This window comes from Hetaerina americana, unplaced genomic scaffold (assembly GCF_022747635.1).
Source record: "Hetaerina americana unplaced genomic scaffold, ioHetAmer1.1.p SCAF_3, whole genome shotgun sequence".
NCBI classification, from domain to species: domain Eukaryota; kingdom Metazoa; phylum Arthropoda; class Insecta; order Odonata; family Calopterygidae; genus Hetaerina; species Hetaerina americana.
In genome coordinates, this window is record NW_027286874.1 from 12,639,367 (window position 1) to 12,660,271 (window position 20,905).

At 36.9% G+C, this 20,905-nt stretch overlaps 1 protein-coding gene across 1 annotated transcript; it reads left to right on the top strand.

Annotated features, from left to right (window-relative positions):
* The first annotated feature begins 560 nt into the window (after positions 1-560).
* Positions 561-19,503, top strand: LOC139690896 (transmembrane protein 41A-like). The gene is made up of 6 exons (XM_071588513.1): positions 561-843; positions 918-1,073; positions 1,241-1,402; positions 1,478-1,616; positions 8,017-8,215; positions 18,658-19,503. Exons 1-5 carry the CDS (start codon positions 745-747, stop codon positions 8,184-8,186), a joined length of 726 nt encoding a protein of 241 aa, XP_071444614.1. The 5' UTR covers positions 561-744; the 3' UTR covers positions 8,187-8,215; positions 18,658-19,503.
* The last annotated feature ends 1,402 nt before the right edge of the window (positions 19,504-20,905 follow it).

The following is a 20,905-nucleotide window of genomic DNA, read 5'->3' on the forward strand; positions in this document are numbered from 1 at the left end:
GACTACTCTAGAAGGGGCTGATTGAAACTATAAGCCACGTGTGATGAACATTGTTACATTCAGTGATGAGAGACAAACTAATTGCTAGCGTTGTGAGATTACTACTAATCATTCAAAACGATGGATGTAATGTTAATACTGGGTGTTCATACCCGCCTGTTTGACGCCGAACAGAGTAACCACAAAATAAGCTTTTGAATTGATAAATAAGTAAATTGTATGATCAATAAGCCATTATGTTATCACCCTAAAACAATCAGAATTATCCTTCCTTTAATGGTAAGTATCCGAATATCTCTCGTCTTCTAACTTCTACTCCTATTAAATTGGCCATGATTGAATGGATGGTATTTGGTATGGGCAATATAGTAAAATATTAAGGAGATGTAGAGAAATAATTATGAACCTTCGTAAATAAATTGCATCACTCACTACTTCGCATTTTTACTTAGCCTCTTAGATTTGGAAGGGATGATATTTTCTTCAGTTTTCTTGTGATTGGTTCATAGCAGAAGTACAACAAATGACAGTCGTTTTCATGTACGCGGGTCACAAGTCAGCAAATTTTTGATAAATATTATGAATACAGTAAATTAAGTAAACATGACCAGGGATCAGTTATTTAAGTTATTGCCTGTAAATGAGTTAACCTCTTGGGAGGTCGAGGGGAATTTGTTGTAAATTACTGCTATTTTCCTCGCGAAGACTTAGTAATTAATATAGTGCATAACTTTAATTTTACGAATGGCTAATGTTGTGATACTTGTATTGATAATTGGTCTAGCCAGTGGCTGGCTATATTTATTGACTACGCTTGCCCCTTCCATTGAAAAGGAGAAAGAGGTATGCAGACCTATAATAATTAGGAGTATTTTCATGAAAAAAAAACAAAATTGTACTTAAATTTACATTCGTAGGTGGTTCTTCAGTTTCCAAATAGCCTGGCTGAATTGAAGGAGATTGCGGAAACACTCAAAACGTACTATGAGAAAAACTATGTCTATGTGTTGTTACTGTTTTGCAGTGCCTATCTGTACAAGCAGTCATTTATGATTCCAGGTTCAGCGTTGCTGGTAATTGCCCATTCCTATTGTTTGTCGATTAAAATACGTATGAACGATTTTTCCTGTTTTTGCATGCAAAGATATCGCAATGCTCTTGTGTACGAGTGTGATTAGTATTCTTAAGTGATCCTCTTCAATCATTTCTATATTTGATGTTAATTATTAAATGTTCTCAGAATTTGCTGGCGGGAGCATTGTTTGGAAGCATGCTTGCCCTACCTATTGTCTGCATACTAACCGCTATTGGAGCTTCTGTATGTTTCCTTATTTCGAAGAATTTTGGAAAGGAAATACTTGAAAAGTATTTTCCAAATCAGATTCTTTCATTGCAAAGAAAGGTTAGTTAAATTTTTTTTCGTATTATTTTAGGAAAGGCCTGGGCGTTATTTCCATACTCATGCTGCTTTTTACAGGTGCAGTCAAATTCTCACCGTCTGCTGTATTTTCTTCTGTTTCTTCGAATTTTTCCTGTGACTCCGAATTGGTTTATAAATGTGGCATCACCTATCGCCGGAGTTCCCCTTCATTTATTCTTCCTCACGGTCTTAGTTGGCAAGTATACATTCTTGTGACATTGATTAAGCAATAAAATTGAAGCTCTTCTCATTTTATCTGTATTTTATCTCTATTTTATTTTTGCATGTATTTTTTTCATGGCGATCACTCAGTAATCATGTTGTAATTTATAGATTTAAGGAAATGTCTATCTGATCTTGTTAAGTGTTGGAGGTCATATTTTTCATCAAATCTTACTCTTTATTCAAAAATATATTACCTGTTAAAGGAACTTTGCAAACGTGGTATTTTAAAACATTTTCTTGGCAAGCACACTGAAAAACATTTACACAAAAAATGAAGTCCCACAAAAGAAAAAGTACTCATTTGTTATATATTCCAGTAGTCCCAACCACCTTCATCAATTTGAGAGGAGGTACTGATGGAAAGAGTTGGGAAGGAGACAGTGGGGACATTGAGGAGAGGAGCAAGGATATAGTGAGCGGCATGCATATTCAATGAACAGTTATTAAGGGATAATAAGTTTAGTTGATGAGAGAGTTTTAATCCTGATTGGAAGGATGTCCAAAGCCAAACACAAGCCAGTTTTATTGGATTGATGTGGCTATATACAGGAGGAAGAAAAATCATTGTTACATTATAGCAATTACTAAAGCATTCGTTATGGGTGGCTGTATATTGAGGAATTGTGAGGAGTTATTACTCTGGAAAGGCTGGTGGTCATTAATCCTTACATTGTGGGGTGTTGCGCATTGGCTGATATAAAAAGCCAGGCAGAGTTGGCTTTGTAAGAGACATGACACCATGGGTGGTGGTGTAGGATGCACCAAGGGATATTTGTAAAGGTGCTCTTGGGGAAGAGAATTCATAATTATTCAGCATATTTTGCACCTGGTGCAGTTGCTTGGAATCAGGAGGATTATTGGAACGAGTGGATTTCGAAAGGGCCTGATGGTTTTGAGAATATTCAAAAGATTCACGGGACATTTAAATTTTACAGAGGGGTATTTAGACAGGAAGTTGGTGGCAGTTTTACTGTAAGAATTGATGCGGAAAATATCTCTAAAGATAAACTTTAGTTTCTGCATTTGAGGGAAGTAGGTTGTGCAAGCAAGAGATAATGATGTTTACTAATGTGATACGTTTTAGGGTGTGTTTGTGTTTGAGAATTTCTTTGTGTATGATGGAGTCTGTAGAAATGATATCCTTACTTCAAAGCAGAGGTCCCCATGAAAGTCTCTCCAACAAATGTACCTAAAATTTTTCCCTATATAACCCTAGCACCCCTCAAGCATACCTTTTTCCAAAAACTCTTGAACCAACAATCCTAGGTGACCTGTTGTTTCTCTTCTGCTCTTGTTGGCAGCTAACTCCTTGTCCAGTTCCTGTTGTCATACATAAGAGACATCATTTTCAAGGGAAAATAGAAATAAAGGAAGAACGTAGAAAAGTTTCCTTAACCAGGACTCGAACCACAGACTTTCAACTTGTCAGACCAATGTTATGATCATTAAGCTACCAAGGAAGACGTAATTCATTGGTTACAAATGAAGACCCGTCAGAATATTAATCACTAATTTTGAGTCAGTGAATCACTCATAAGTATTTTTATGGTCCATATGCAGCTATAAAGGTTGCTCCTCGTAAATCTTCTCCTTCATTTGTAAGTTATGAATGAGCATTCCATTTCTAGCAGCGCTTGATGCTTACATTTTATTCCACTTTACCAGGCATCATCAATGTGAATCAAATGCTAAACATGTCAGCTCTTTGTCAAAACTTTTCAGGTACAGAATTGGCCCCAATTACCTCTTGTTGCTAATGTAGACCATGGGCAATTCAGTTGCTGAGGGTAAAGAAAGACACTTTGCAATTCCACATAAAGATTTAATATTTCACAACCAAGGTTAGGTCAGGTGATGACGTGCAGTTTCTTTTTTTTACCCTTATCATGAAGGAATTCCACAAAGCTAAACCTGAGACTGTTATGTTGAATTCAGTTGCTATTCAGGAAAATTCTGCTTACACTCCAGACCTGTCACCTAGTAAAATTCTGTTATATGGTGATAAAACAAGTACTTGAACTTTCTAATTTGGGTTCATGTAAATAATCAAAATCACTTTTTCCACAGATAATTGGTTAAAATCAGTAGCCACAATAATTAATTTGAAGGATTCTAACAGTTGAGGTCATTCTCTAAACTCTTGGCTAATAAGCTTTGGTATGCACATAGTAATTCAATGAAAGGGATCAAAATGAAAAAAAAACAATTGTTTCTCAATATCCTTTGACACACCTTCTACCTAACCCATTCTCTCCCAGTTCTCCTCTACCCCACTTCCCTACTATCACTACCATCCCTCATGATGCTTCCTCCCATAAAAAGTAACAGGCAATAAGCTTTGCAAAGACAAGAAAACTTTTCTGCCCTGATTACATAAATGCGATCAATGAACCACACCCATTCCTATCATATTGCATTTGTATATTCACATTTACCTACTACCTAACATCCATTTCCTATGTACCTTCCTTCATTGAGCAAAGGCTGACTTAAATAAACCAAAATTTCTTCAGAGACAGGAAACACAGCACATTTGGGTACTAATAGGGTTTCATAAATATATTTCCCTTTACATGAAGAAAAGTTCCCAGTCTATCCTTGACTTTTTGGGTCACAGGAATAGAACCAAATAGTTTGCCCCACTCAGTATCTGTGCTATAATGCCAAAATTAAAAGCAATCCTTGAGCAGTATCAAATATTTCTCGATGGTAATATCCTCTCCTCTAGATCCACTGCAAATGGCCAAAACTCATTTAACAGTGCCATATACAGTCAAAACTCGTTACTATGCCACCTCGCTACTAGGCCACTCTTGCTATTATGCCACTTTTGCTCGGTCCCGACAAAATTCAATACAAAATAAATTTACTATGCCACCTCCAACTTTTGCTACTATGCTACTTCTGTGTGACTTTTAACAGGCATGAATCGTGAAAAAGTCTTTATTTCTGCGCAGTGCTCGATCATTGCACTCACATCCATAAGGTGAAGCGGCAAACTATAGCCCAGCTGCACACAGCATAACTCAATATGTACAACAGTGACATAATTTTTTTAAATTCAGTCCATAATATCCGCTCAGAAACGCAAGCAAACTGACTTTCCGCTGAAGGAGAGAAGGGAGATCATTGATGTCGCGAAGAAGGAGCCAAATCAGTCCAAGTTGGCCAGGGAGATTAGCAAGAAATGGGGCGTCGAAGTTAAGAGAACCACCGTGAAGGAAATTCTCAGCAAGAAGGGCGCAATCGAGGCTGCAATCAAAGCTGGAGTTCCATCGAAGCGCATGAACTTGATGCAGGCTCACGACCTGAAGTTTGATGAAGGGGTGCTCATGTAGCTGAAGCAAGCAAACGGACAGAATTTGCCTGTCAGCGGCAATCTGATCATGGAGAAGGTGATGAAACTGACCGAGCTGATGCTCATCCTGGACTTCATGGTGAGTGACGGTTGGTTGGACAATTTCAAGAAGCACCAGGGCATCACGTTCTAGACAGTGCAGGGCTAAGCTGGATCTTTGGATTTGCAATCCCTTCTTGAGTGGCAATAACAGGTTCTCCGGCCCCTACTCAGGCAGGTCTCCGCAGACGATGCCTTCAACCTGGACAAGGCGAAGGCATGGATGGCGGCAGAACTTTTCAAGGAGATATTGCGTGCTTGGGACAGACGGCTTGACCAGCAGGAGTGCAGAGTGCTGGTCTGTCTCGATAACTTCTCTGGCCACCCTCCCGAGCTCCAGCTGAACAACATCCAACTGGTCTTCTTCCCACCTAACCTGATAGCCAAATCGTAACCAATGGATCAAGGAATCATAGAGAACCTCAATTGCCACTACAAGAAGCTCCTGCTATGCCACCGGCTAGAGGCCATGGATGAGGGAAAAGAGCTCAAATTCACGTTGCTCGACGCTCTACTAGTTGCCCGGCCTGCTTGGGAGCAGGTCGGCAAGTGGACGATCGGGAATTTTTTTGCAAAGGCCATGTTCATCAAAGAGATCCAAACTGAGGCACAAGATGCGAAGCTGCTCGAGATCTAAGAGGCTCTGCCTGCCTAGGGAAAGATAGATGAGAACCGGGAGATTGAGCTGTCTGACTTTCTCGAAGCCCATGAGCGCCTCGCGACTGGTGGGTCTTTCACGCTGGAGGAGATTGCGGAGGAGATGCTTTGCAGTGTGGAGCTGGTGGAAAGCGAAGATGACTAGATAACTGTCGAGGAAGCCCAGTGAGCTTGGAGCACCGTCTGGAAGTTCATGCAACAGAGAAGCAGGAAGCCCAGAGTGATGCAAGCGTGCGATTGGCCAAACAAAGAGATGCACGAGATCCACCAAAAGAAGATGCGCCAGCTGACGATTCTTAAGAGCTTTGGATTGATGGGTAACTTGAGAAAATAAAGCCGTTTTTACAAACCCACGTTACTATGCCACTCTCGCTACTATGCCACTCTTACTCGGTCCCTACAGGTGGCATAGTAACAAGATTTGACTGTACTCGAATTGTGCAAAATGAGTGTCATAGTGTCACTTTATCACAAATTGCGGTCTAGAAATACTCAGGAACTCTAGGATGCTTTGGAACTAATTATAGCATATTATTTTACCAATGAAACACTTGTGGCCACTTCAAATATTACTAGCTGACCAGTGGTCACTTATTTGATACACTTGACTCGCTACAAAAATCAAAGCAAGAAATTCACAAATATAAGGTACCTCAATGTCATAACACTCCATACACTTTTAGAGAATAGTGTTTTTGTTTATTGCAAATATTGGACTACCATTCACATCCATTCATTCATCCATTCACAAGAACTCACAATTTCTTTTCAAACAAACATTTCGTAGAACTTTCTCTACTAATCATTTCTAGCATATCAACATCTAGCTGCATATTGTAAAGTTTTGATTGTCTGCCTCATGTTGGATAAAGGGGTGCTGTCGTAAGTTCACTCTCCATTAGTTTTGTTCTCTTGCCCATCGTGTGATATTTCCCTGAACTCAGAATTGCAATATTTATTTAAATTCACTTCCAAATATAAAACTGTAGTTATCCTCTCTATCATATCCGGTCTTAGGATACATGAATTCAAAAATGAATTAAAGCAATGGATCACTCTGGTACTATTAGCAGGCGGTTGATTATATTTACTGCTTTTCTTAATGAAAAAAAAGAGTGAAATTTAAACAGTTTTCAGACACATGCCTCATAGAATTTATATTTTGTAGTTATGGGTAGATTATGAAGATTCAAATCTCCTGGGATTTCTTCCGCGTGGATCCATTTTCTTTTCTGTTTTCTTTTCCACCGAAGCCTTCACAACGAACTTGGGATTAGATTGCATGGGTTGGAGGGGGAGGAAGGATCAGCAATGGGGGTTTGGCTGGGGTAGCGGCAGTGGTAATAGCCAAAGACTGAAGGAACCAAAGGGGTAAAAGCACTTTTTCATTCACGCCACCTCCCCCAGCCACACTCCCATTGGTCATATGCCCCTCAGCCCTCCTCCCACCAACCCATGCACCAACCAACATTCTCCTATTCACTTGTAAAAATATGGTCTTAAAATATAAAATAAAAAGATGAAACAGAATAAATTACATAATACAAAGAAATATTAATAACTTACATTAAATATAAAATTTACAAAATAAAGTTCAACTCGAATACTACACAATGTATTGAAATTGGGAAAATACTTGCTAGAGTGGAGAGCAGATAACATACAGCAATATAATAATACTCTCTCAAAATCGAGGAGGAAAACATTTATTTTCACCCTCAAATTCCCTCAAACCCCCACACTCACAGCCACATCTCTCAACCAAAATGCATTGCTAGTCATCTACTGGGCTCACTTTTCCCTTTTCCTGGAAGTACAGGGTGCGGCAACATAACTTCCTTTTTTAAAGAGATTTTGCTTTATAAATAAGGAAGTTATGTTGCCACGCCCTATACTACCTCTACCAAATTACCCTCATATTACTAATGGCACAAGCTACCTTTGTTGTCGGTCACCTTCCTCAACAACTACTACTGCATACTACAACCTTATCAACCCTAAAAAACTACTTGGAAGTCATAACAAATATATTGAAGAGCAATTTTCGCAACATACATCCTGGTCTTTGGTTTTTGTGACAGAGGGTTAATACTGCATACACCCTGGTACCCAAGAGGTTAACGCGATAACCAGGGTTTGAGAAGAAAACTTGAGTGTGAAAATAAGTGAATGGAAGAGAGGAAATAGGCTCACCATTAATCCTTTCTTGGTCAATTCTCAGTAATTCTAAGTGCAGGGGTTGATTGATAAATTTTAGAGTAAAATTAGTTTGATTCATGTTTTTGTAATAAAATTTGTGCTTCCTTTTTCCTCACAGGACTTCTGCCATATAATCTAGTCTGTGTCCAAGCAGGCGAAGTTTTGACATCTCTGACTACGCTAAGTGATCTTCTTTCTCCCTCTATGCTCTTAACACTTTCATTAGGAGCAACATTATTCCTGGTGCCTACCATAATCTCCCGGGATCGGCATGAACATGGTTCATAAGGCTCCATCAGAAATTGACGAGAAAATGTGTAAGCTCTTTAACCTTTTCATGTCATGGCATCTAACCTTTTTATCTGTTAATGCTATTTTTAAAATTTTTAGTTCTAATGCTTTGACTCTTCAGCATATCATATACTGCTTATATTGAATGTTTTAGTGCTTTCTGATTTTAATGAAGGCTGTAGAAATAATGGCATTTGGCTATGTGATTAAAAGAAACATTTTTATTTTCTGGCTTGTGAATATTTACTGAGGTAGGAACATTAGTCAGCTCAGAAGATATACTACCTTGATCAAAAATTTCCCGGAATTTATTCAGAAAATTAAAAATACAAGTTTATTCATCTAAATCTATATTGTCCCCTTCAAAGTAATCCCCATCGACTGCAACACACTTATGCCAGCGCTTGATCCAATCCTCGAAACATTTTTTATATTCGGTTTTCGGTATGTCCATCAGTGCTTCCTGCGATTTTTCCATTACTTCCTCTCGGCTGCTAAAACGCGTTCCCCGTAATGGTTTTTTAACTCGATTGAACAGAAAGAAGTCACAGGGAGCCAAATCAGGTGAATTCGGTGGCTGTTGGATGGTATTTGTTGCATTTTTCGTCAAAAAATTACGAATAATGATAGCACTGTGCGACGGTGCGTTATCATGGTGCAAAATCCACGAGTTTTCTGCCCACATTTCTGGTCTCTTTCGGCGAATTGCTTCACGCAAACGTCTCATAACGCCCAAATAATACTCTTTGTTTACTGTCTGGCCTTCTGGCAAAAATTCATGATGCACTACACCGTTGTAATCCATGAAAACCGTCAGCATTGCCTTCTTTTTTGACTGAAAACGACGTGTTTTTTTTGGTCTCGGCTCATTTGGTGAACGCCATTCACTTGCCTGATGTCTGGATTGCGTGTCGTACTCATAAACCCACGTCTCGTCTCCAGTAATGATCCTTTTGATGAATGTGGGATCGGATTCAGCCTCGCAAATCATGTCTTTTGCGACGTCAACACGGTCTCTTTTTTGCATGAAATTGAGGTCTTTTGGCACCAACTTCGCTGCTACACGACGGAAACCCAAATCATTAACCACAATGTCTTGGGCGGATCCATAGGCAATGTTCAAGTCCTCCGCTATTTCTCTGATGGTTAATTTGCGGTTATTGACCAACATTTCTTTTACTTTATCAATTTTTTCACCGACTTTCGATGTCGATGGTCTGCCACTGCGTTCATCATCTTCGATTGACTCACGACCACTTCTGAACCGCTCGTGCCACTGGTAAACGACCGTTTTTTTTAGAGAATCGTTGCCGAAACACTTTTCCAACATTTCCAACGTCCGTGCGCCACTAAATCCGTTTTTTACGCAAAATTTAATACAAGCTCGTTGTTGCAAATTTAAATCCATTTCTGAAATTGTAAAAAATCGCCAACACACACAGAGATAGATGTACTCTTGGCTACGTAACTTTTGCAAATGTCAAGTTATGACACAAAGATTTAAAGGGAATATCAACAACAGATGTACCAATTTAACAAAAAAAACAGAACTCAAATCGGAACGATGGGAGCGCCACACGGTGGTTATTCCGGGAACTTTTTGATCAAGGTAGTATGTAGTTGGAAAGCTATTTCCTTCTTGATCAATGCTACATAAACTCAAGTATCATTCACCAAATGAATATGCACTCTGTTGTTCATCAAAATGAAGAATAAAAACTCTGTAAATAGGCAAGAGTTGACAGAAATGATGAGTTGTAGTGGAAGTAAATATATTTATTCAAACATTTGTTTTAGCTAACAAAATTTTCTTCAAAAAGGATATCAGTAATGGGGTAAATAATTTAAAATAGCTGATGATTGCAAAATCATTGTCAAAGTCTTTTATACTTCAAAATACCCTATTGTAGAAGAAGTTATATGTGATGTAGAAATTATTAGTGAGTAATCTACTATTTAAGGTAGCTTTTGGATGGACATAAACTTAAGACTCCTACATTTCTTAGCCTCGTCTAACAAGACAAAACCTGGCACCCTACATTACCATAAACTGTTCTGCTCTTCAGTTCCATTCATTCTATCTCCCTTCATTCTGACCAATTTCCCTATCCTTTTCCAATCCTACCTCCCTTGCCTTACGTCCTCCACTCCATCAAAGTCTTCAGCATTCCATCACCATTCAAAATCCATCTTTCCTTCCTTCCTTTGGATTCATCTCAGCAAACACTCTCACCTAAATCGCCATTTGTGATACTTCTTTCTTTGAATAACCTGTATCCATTTCACCTTTTTCATCCTTCTTCACACCCACATCACAAAATCCTCCAATCTACACATATCATCTTGCTTCAATCACCAAGTGTCTGACTGAGGCCTGCAAAACCATGCTCCATAACGAAGTTTTCACCAGCCTTTTCTTAATATCTTTACTTAAATATCCCATCCTCTTGTGAAAACATTTGTCTGACGCAAATCTGCTTATATTCCAACTACTACAGCCATTTTGGTCCAGAAAACTTTTAAGTTATGTAAACTGTTCTAACAGAAAATAACTAATTTTGACAAAGTTTGATTTTTTGCAGTCCTTCTTAAACAACTAGTTCTCGTCACATTTATGGTCACAAATTTTAAAATCAGAGGAAGTTTCTGGCTCACAATGCATAGCATATTGTAAAATACATGTGGTAGATATTTATAATTCAATTGGTTGGTGAGGAAGTTTGATTTCTCTTTAAAAGTGTAATCTGTATTGGGCATTCGATATTTTTGATTATGTACAATGTACATAACTGCACATATTAAACCCAATGATTTTCTTACTTTTTCCATCATCTTTTTACTCTTATTACTTTCCCAGTATTGGAATTTCATATGAAAATGATAATTTTTAGTTTTTCTTGTGATGTAATTTCAACATATTATTCAAGTAGAATAAAGAATGCATATTAAGATAAAATATGAAAACAAATTTCATCCTCAGTTCTTTAAGTGTTATCCCTCTTCATTAGACTTTGAGCATTCTCAATGATGACTCCAAGATTGAGCCCACTGAGAGCATTCTCAAACCACCAAGTTCAAATGTTCTCCTCAAAAAACAGTAGGATAAACGGTTATAGCGATCATTTTTACAAATCTAACTTGTCTGTAGCTAAAAGTCAAGTGAGAAGTACGAGGGTCATCCGGAAAGTAGTACCCGTTCGTGAAATAAAGACACAAAAGTAAATATTAACAAACATAAAAAATTTTATTTGGAAGAGGATACTTTAAACTACTTCTCAACATAATCTCCAAGCAAATTAAGGCATTTGTCATAACGTGTGACAAGTTTCTGTATTCCTGCTGCATAGTCCTTCGCCGCCAGCTCATTGAGATACGCGAGGGACCCATCTTGCACAAATTTTTGCATAATGCAGATGGTGTTTAACAATTTCATGAACAATTGTTCGAGAAACATTGGGAAAATGCTCACAGATGTCATCAATTGTGACGCGCCGATCGTTCCTCACGAATTCGTCAACTGAGCTCACCAGTTGGTCTGTAATGACAGACGGTCTCTCCGAACGCTCATCGTCGTGTGTGTTCCCCCTCCCCATGTTGAAGTTGCGACACCACTGCCGAACAGACGACTCGTCCATTACATTGTCTCCATACACCTCCTTTAATTGGCGATGAATATCACATGGGCGAACGTTTCTTGCATTGAGGAATTTAATCACTGCCCTCACTTCACAACTGGCGGCGTTCTCAATTTTTTTAAACATTGTAAACAATCACAGAAACAACACAGGCAATGCTAGCGTCACGCAACTTGGCTCAGAGAAGGCAGACAAGCCACTGAAGCTATCTGACCTCGTCCAGCGGCTACTCGCGTTGTCAGCACTTCATGCGGCACGAACGGGTACTACTTTCCGGATGACCCTCGTAGATTTAGCTTGGACAACTATTGAAATTATCCAGCCATGGATTCATGTTTTTGTTTATTAAAAAAATTTTTTTTTTGCTGTAAGGGATGTGACATAGAACATGTCATAAAAATATACAGAAAATAGAATTTAAAGCAATGCACAAAAATACACGATTATACTATTCCATGAGCTTTTACAGTCAATCCCAAATAAAATTTAGAAAAATAGAGGGGAACACTACAAATACACTCTTACGTGAAGTACTGCTGTCAATCACAAATTATCACTCTCATATATGAGGTCTGTTCAAAAAGCATCACGACTTCTGTGTTTTTTCAAAAATTATTTATTTATTCATGAATATCTATTTTTGCCCCTTCAAAGTAATCCCCATTAGATATTATACACTTGTGCCAACGGTTTTTCCAATCCTCGAAGCACTTCAAAAAATAATTTTTTGTGATCTTGTCCAGCTCCTCCTTTGATACAGTCTTTATTTCGTCAATGGTTATGACTGAAAATCCACGCACAAGTAACGATGTGTGAGCAGGGGCGTTGTCATGGAGCAAAAGCCAATTTTTGTTCTTCCACAAATCCGGGCATTTGTGGCAGATTGCTTCATGCAAATTGTGCATAACTTGCAGGTAATATTCCTTATTTAGCGTTCTTCCCTGTGGCAAGAACTCATGATGCACCATGCCCCTGCAATCGAAGAAAACTATAAGCAAAACTTTTACATTCCACTTAACTTGGCGTGGTTTTATCGGTCTTGCCTCGTGCTGCAGGTTCCATTAGGATGATTGAGCTTTAGTTTCCATGTCATAACCATAAACCCATGACTCGTCACCAGTTATGACCCTCTGGAGCAAATTTGGGTCGTTGCGGACCGAGTCCAACTCCTCATTAGCAATGTTAATGCATTGCTGGTTTCGGTCGAAATTGAGCAATTTTGGTACAAATTTTGCGGAGACCCATGTCATTCCCTAATCATTGGTAAATATCAAATGGCACGAGCCAATCGATATGTTTAGGTCCTCAGCAACTTCTCTAACGGTGATTTGACGATTGGCCAATACTATTTTCTTCACTTCATTAATGTTTTTGTCTGTTGTTGACATGCTCGGGCATCTGGCACACTCTTTGTCGTTCACATCTTCTTGGCCCTCTGAGAACACTTTGTGCCACCGATAAATGTTGCTTCGGTCCAAGGTAGCTTCTCCACATGCCACAGTCAACATTCGGAATGCGTCCACTTCACTTAATTTCGTTTTTCACAGAAAATTTGATACAGGTCCTTTGATCCATTTTTTGGAACAGGCAAAAATCGAAGACAAGCCAAAACACATCCAAGCAAAATAACCAAACTTTTCAGCATAAGTGAGAGACATAAGTACCAACATAATGCCACAAAAAATCGAAAATCAAATTCATGTAACCTGCGGAAATTCAAAATTCGCGATACTTTTTGAACAGACCTCATATTGCAGTACCAAAACCCCCACAGCCAAACTGAAGTGAAAAATTAAACATGAATTTCTGTCCTGCTCTTCTTAAAAGATCATGATTTAATTCCCGAAAAATAAATAAAAATCAATGGCAAAAAATAAAAAATATCAGTCATTGTAGATTTCCCTTAGTGTACCCTCCTCATTTTTTTTTTAATGTCTCAGAAGATATTCTGTGAAGTGTTAATTGAGCTGGAGGAAGATTTGAATGTGGGAATTCAAACTGGAAGACACTAATCACTCGCTCTGCAGAGAGGTTTGGATGACTTGACTGTTTTAGCTATCATGAAGGTCATCCCATCTGCTCTCACTCAGCACCCATGGCATTTGACTAAATTAAAACCTTTTCCAAGATTATTCGGGTCTCCCACCGGTTCCACGTTCGTAGGTTTGCCGACGTTTCGATGGCCGAGTCGTCCATCGTCTTCAGGGCATGTCGTTACTCAGGTATGATTCATGAAACATTATTCGCCGGGAAAGTACCAGATCATTCTTCAAATTAAAACCTGGTGAATGCTTACAGGAAACTTGATTTTATCATGCAATAATTTCTTTGTAATAACTGATACATCTTAATTTTTATACCTTCAATGTATAAGGACTGTTCAATGGAATGATCATGATGTTTTATTCACATATTTATTGCACAAAAATTTGATTGGATGTAATATTATTAGCTTCTCTTATATGGATGGTACCAGTTTCATTGATTTGAGTCAAGTATTATGTCAGAACAGCCATTCACATTGCTGAAGAGGAAAACATTGCATGGAGGAATTGAATTAGATTATAGGGAGGATGAGGAACGCATTGATTTTCATGGAATAATCACAATTTTGTGGTAGGACTCGCAAAATCCACCATCAAAAAAAATTTCTCATGTTCTGGTATTCTATTACCAGCATGTGGCAGGCAATGAATCTTTCAATGTTTCTGGTAGTGCTCTTAACATTATTTGATGATCTTTTCTCACAATGGCAGGCTTTCTGTTGCATTTTGTAGGCACTGATGGATGATTTGTACAGGCTAAAGCAAAATTTCAATGCATTTCACGTGCCATCTCCATCAGCACTGTAGGCGAGCTAAAGATGTTTCAACTTGCAATGCCTGCCGCTAAATCTATATTGGAGTCTAATCAATAAAACTTTACCTCATATGCATCCGACACGAAGTTAAAAATGTATCAAAATCAAACTTTTGCATGATAAATTATAATCAGCTCATCATTGAGCATACACAATTCTAATGGCTGGCTAATCATTATTAATGTACTACTTTTAAAAAGGGGATGGCAGTCCAGTGGGTAGAGTGCTGGGCTATTGACTTGAGGTTCAGGGTCTAATTCCTGGGGATGCCTCTATGCACCCTCAATTTCATTCACGCTGTGTGATTTTTTTGTTTTCCAAATCTTCTTGGGAAACCATGGGGAAAGGAGTGGCCCTAATCGCTACTGTGTGAATTTTACATGCTAACTTCACATATCAAACCAACATTTGAGTTGATTTCTGTGAAAATCTTTTAAAAGGAGAATAGTAATTATTTATTATACATTGTAAATAATCATCTGAGGCTGATGAATTACTACCATGAGCTACAGTACATAAAAAATAATTGAAAATATTTTCCAATTCAAACTGCAGATATTTCTATTCCAATTGTAGCTTAAAAATTATGATTGTGTTATTCAATCTTAATGATCAGCACAGAGCTATCAACAGTGGAGACCACACATTAACTATTACCTGTGGCTCTGCGAACCTAGGAAAACCATGTCAATGTAAAATTGTTTTCAGTAATGCAATAGTATGATGAAGCAGTTCAATTACAATTTGAAAGTATTTCTTTAATTCTGTCACATGTTTGTCATATGAAACAAATTCAACGTACAAGGATGTAAAAGTAAATTGCTTAAGTGATGGAAAGAGGAATAATTAGAATGTCTAATATGAAAAAACTTAAAACAGGTTCAGTAAGTGTAAAGTAAACAGCCTGCTTCCTGGAGAAATAATCTTGACTGATAGATGAATATGCTCCATTAGCAAGTAAGGTGAGGGTGGAGTGAGAGGAGTTGAGGAAATCATAAAGAAGGGTTAAAAATCCCTTGCCCTCATAGAATATCCTGCAAGAACAGCGTTCTACTTAAGGTATGAAAGAAATCCCTTGTCTTCATTGGGCAAGAAGAAGTTGACTATACATTTTCATTATTAAAACAACAGTTCATACGTGGCAATGAAATAATCCATAGTCATGGAAAAATTTCTATTAATAAAAAGTCAATTTGTTATAATTTTACTGAAACCTTATTCTGACGGTAATCCCAGAAGTACCCAGCCCAACAAAGAAAACAAAAATAAATTTGGAAAAAAATGTATTTATTTTTCAATATAATCTCTTTTCAGCTCTGTTCACTTTTCTCAGCGAAGTTCGATTCCCTTTTTATAATAAGAACTGTCTTGCTCCACAAAATAGCCATTAACTGCCGACATCACTTCTTCACTGTGAGAAAATCTTTGACCACCGAGCCATTTTTTCAAGTGTGCAAACAGATATAATCCAAGGGGGCTTAATCTAGTGAAAAGGGTGCATGAGTTAGCAATTCAAACTTTAATTCGTGAATTTTGGCCACTGCTATAATGGATTTGTGAGCTGGTGCACTGCCTTGATGAAGCAACACTTTCTTCTTAGCCAAATGCGGCTGCTTTTGCTTGATATCTTTGCTCAAACATTGCAATAAGTTCGCATAATACTTGCTGTTCATAGGTTTTCCTTTTTCAAGATAGTCAATGAAAATTATCCCACGCACATCCCAAAAAACCAACGCCATGACCTTGCCTGTAAACAAAATGGTCTTTGCCTTCTTTGAAGGTGGTTCTCCCTTTTGAATTTATTGTTTTGATTGTTCTTTTGTCTCAGGGTTGAAGTAATGGACCCATGTTTCATCCATGGTTATGAAACGGCACAAAAATTCTGCTTCGTTGTCGTGAAACTTTGCTAAACACTCAATTGAAACATCTTCACGACACTGGTTTTGCTCGAGTGTGAACAAATGCGGCACCTATCTTGCACACAGCTTTCTCATGTCCAAATTTTCAGTTAATATGCAATGTACTGCACTTTTTGAAATGCCTACTATGTCTGCTAGTTCACCCACTTTCAGTGGATGATCATCCAGTATCACTTTGTGGATTTTCTTCACCATTTCTGGAGTCATCACCTCATTTGGTCTACCAATACGATGCTCGTCTTGACAACTTGTATGGCCTCATTTAAACTCTGCTACCCAATATTTTACTGTGTTAAACAAAGGAGCAGACTCACCCAATGTAGAATCCAGTTCAGATTTTTATATTAGTTGGGCTGAGGCCTTTCAAGTGAAAGTATTGTACCATATAACGATGACCAATTTTCTCCATTTTCACAGTCACTGGCAACGTTCACTTTTAATGGCTGCCAAACAAATACAAAACAACGTGGCATCTTCAAACTTGAAACATATGCTCTATAGATTGTGTACTTTCTAATGCAGTGATATTTTCCAAACAACTACCGCCATCTCTAGGTCAGGCCGGGTACTTCTGGGACTACCCTCATAATATACCTTGATGTTAATAGATCAAGGGATTAATCATCAATCATGGGCAATAGAAAAATATTCATAGAGTTCTTTTTTTGTTCTATGACATAATGCAGATAAAGAGTGACATTCCTTTGTGAAAAAACTATTATTTCAACTGTTAACAGTTGAAATTTAATAGATACTGTTCAGTTAAATTAGGTTCAAATCTCAGTGATGAATCAAGACATAACCACCCAAATATAGTCTTTGTGACTTTCTTTCAACTGCATATTTCTGTGAAACAAGCGTTGCCACTGGACAATGGAATTAGCTCCCTTCAGTTAGTATGTGATTAACTTCGTGTGTTAGTATCAGGAGTGCTCTACCCTCACCTGTAGAATAGACTGTCAGGCTGAAAACTGTGATTTGATCTGGTACTTCAAAATAAAAATTATCATAAAATATGATTGTAAAGAGTAAAAAAAAAAACTCAAGTTTGGAGGCATCTTAGCATATGAAGATGGTATTTTTTATTTGAACTCTAAATTTATCCTATTATTACATTGCATATCTTTGGGCCAATGAACTATTATTATTAACCATGTTGTTCTGACCATAATATGAGCTAATGGTGTGGAATAGTGTGACACATATTTTTTCCCATGAGAAATTTTATGAAAATTTCTTCATAAAATAGAAATTTTCACTGTAGGTAACACTTTGTTTAGTTTTTATTGGCTCGGTAGCAAGCTTATGTAGTGGTATGTTGGATCTCTGGGTGGAACATTCAGCTAAAAAATCTTAAGATTGATGTCAAGTTCTACTGGTCTCACTCATCAAATGACCTTTGGGTTGATGCCTGTGGTTGTAATAAATATTTTGTGTTTTTGGGCGAAATATAGCATCATATCCTCCAGCCTAATTTAGGATATTACCTATGCTGTCACTACTTCTTAATAATCTCATTTTGTTAGGTCCAGACTCTATTAAAAACAATGGGTTATTAATTTTGGCGTATCTGCATTGGCTCTTAATAACTACTTGAACTATTTTTCTGATAAGATGCATGCTATATTTTTCACTGGGGTTTCAAAATATCCAGTTGTATAGAAGAAGACAACTAAGTCAACTTTAGTCCTAAGAAAGTTCATTTTTTAATTTTTTATTTGGTACATTTTGGAAAAATGCTGCATTTATTTACTCTTACTCAAGATATGATAACCATATTTTGCTCTGCTTATTATTACAGGATTCTTCTTAATGAATATAGCTTGCATTAAATCATTATCATTTTTAGATGATGGCTATCAAGATTCCAGATGAGTGACTCTTTATTGTGCGTTTGCCTAATCTGTTATCCAATTTCTACCTTGTTTCAACTTTACTTTGGTATTTTAGCTATGGTTTGTAACTCATGTAGGCAATTTACCATTACTTTGACCTAGTAGTGTGAATTTGTTACATTCATGAAACTACATCTCAGCACTGTTTCTTACTTCTAGCTTTCAAAGTTGGGTGCCAAGTCTACACTCTGCAGAATGTTACTGGCAGCAATTATTTGTTGTGAGGGCCCACCTAGTGATCTTCAAGCTGTCCACCTCAACCATATACAATTATGATTAGCATTTAGATTCCTCTGAATGTGAATAACAAAATAGATATCTTTGTGGTACATAGTTCATATCATTGGACTCTTTGAAATTGAAGTGACTAATTCTTTCTGGTTGCACTGAGAATTGGCTGATTTAGTATAACTGCAGGAGACCCTCATATTTCTGCCAATTTCTATTTTTATAATAATTTAAGAGTATAATTATTTCATATTTATGGACCCTTTCAAAAGAAAACTCTTTCATGCTTCTCTCAATCTAAATTTTGAAATTCAATATGCCCTATTAGTTATCTCTGAATTCTCAATAACTAGACAATAATTTAACCAATGTCACAGTTACTCTAAATATAGTAATAATTTTCTTAAATCCCGATGAAAATCATTTTTGAGTTGGATGATGTTAAGTAACATTGGTTCGAAAAATCTTAGTTGAGTTAGGGCTTGAGTTATCATAATCTGAGAGAATTGTATGGCTGGCTTTTGTGCTGGCAAAGCCAAAGAGAAAATGACCCTGTAAACCAATTACGTTTCAGTTATTCTTCTGAAGTGTTTCAAGTCCCAATTGCCATACAAGAAGAAGTGTACAATTGAGTAATATGGAACCAATCACTATAAAAATATCTTAATAATTTTTTTCATTTAGGTCTACAGCCTGTATTATAAGCCATCCCTGTAATAAACCATTATTTTTTTAATTTTAAAATATATCTACTAATGCATGGACTGTGGCAACATATTTAAGTGACAGTTTTATTGGTCTTTGTTTACTGCTCCCATTTTTGCACACTTGAAAATTTGAGCATCTTCTTCTAGAAATTTCATGTTCTTGAAAGTAGTCATGCAGGCAAGCAGTTATGCAGACCCATTAAATACAGAAATTAATTTTCTTGTAAAGGTTTTCATTGTAATAGTGAGGGAAACATAAATATAATAATAGCTACCCTTTTCAGGAAAAAATATAGGCATTAAATGTAACACATATGTGTATCATGTGCATGCAGCAAAAATGTTAAATCTATATATGTGTAAACTCTGACACATTGTATGTTGTTTTTAATTGTTATAGGTTTTACTTCTGTGATGGTTGCTTTAACCCAGTTTAATACAATGTGTGATTCATTTACTACCTAGTCTTGGGATCATATATTTACAATGGTATTCATGTGTCAGTTTAGTGGTTTAAATATTGATATGAATGCGTGTTAATATTTTTAAATATCTAAAAGATAAATTTCTATTGCATTGACATTTATGAATCAAAAATATGGTTCACAATGAAATGACAAAACATTTTAATACTTATCATATTTTATCTGAGGATTTGAACATCATTCCATAAACAATTCTTTCTATTATTTCAAGGATTTCTTTTTATCATGTACCTTGCCATCTTAAAATCCATGATCACCACCCATTTTACGCATGATTTGAAATAAGCCTTGAGAATAGTTAGAAATTCTGTGATTGAAACTGTTGGTCTGCTAATTCTTTTATAGAAATTTTACAACTGTATTTTAATATTTATGTAGATGTATATTTTATGGCATTTATTTCTCTCCTATGAGAAAATTATGTCCATATTTTCAGTAATTTCTTTGTTCATTACTTACCATAAGAAATACTCCTTACATCTATTTATATATCTATTCAAGTTCAGGGTACCTAGAATTTCAAGGTTGTGCCAATACAATATTTTAGTGGCTAACAAGCCTTGCATTTGTCATTATAAAGTTTTAATATTCTGAATAAAACTCTTGTAGAGTTGAATTGTGTATACTGACTTAGGTATTTTACCTGCACAGGTCACAAGCTCTAATGTCCTTCAGTGGTTATAGCTCACTATTAAATAGTTAGTTGTATCATGTTGGCGATGGATGCTTTCTGCTAACTTTGAATTCATTCCTACTTGGCATTGATAAATTACTCTGAAATAATAATTTATCTTTTGTACATGTCATTTTAGAAAATTATGTTCTACATCCATCTGTGTAGGGTACCAGTTCTCATTGTGATAATATAAGGTGTCTTTTTGAATGTGGGAAGTTTCAGGCACGGATTCTCTTTGTGATAATGTTACATGTATTTTGCACTGTTGTAAGTTACTAATAACTGATTATTTATTGAATGTGAAAAAGTTC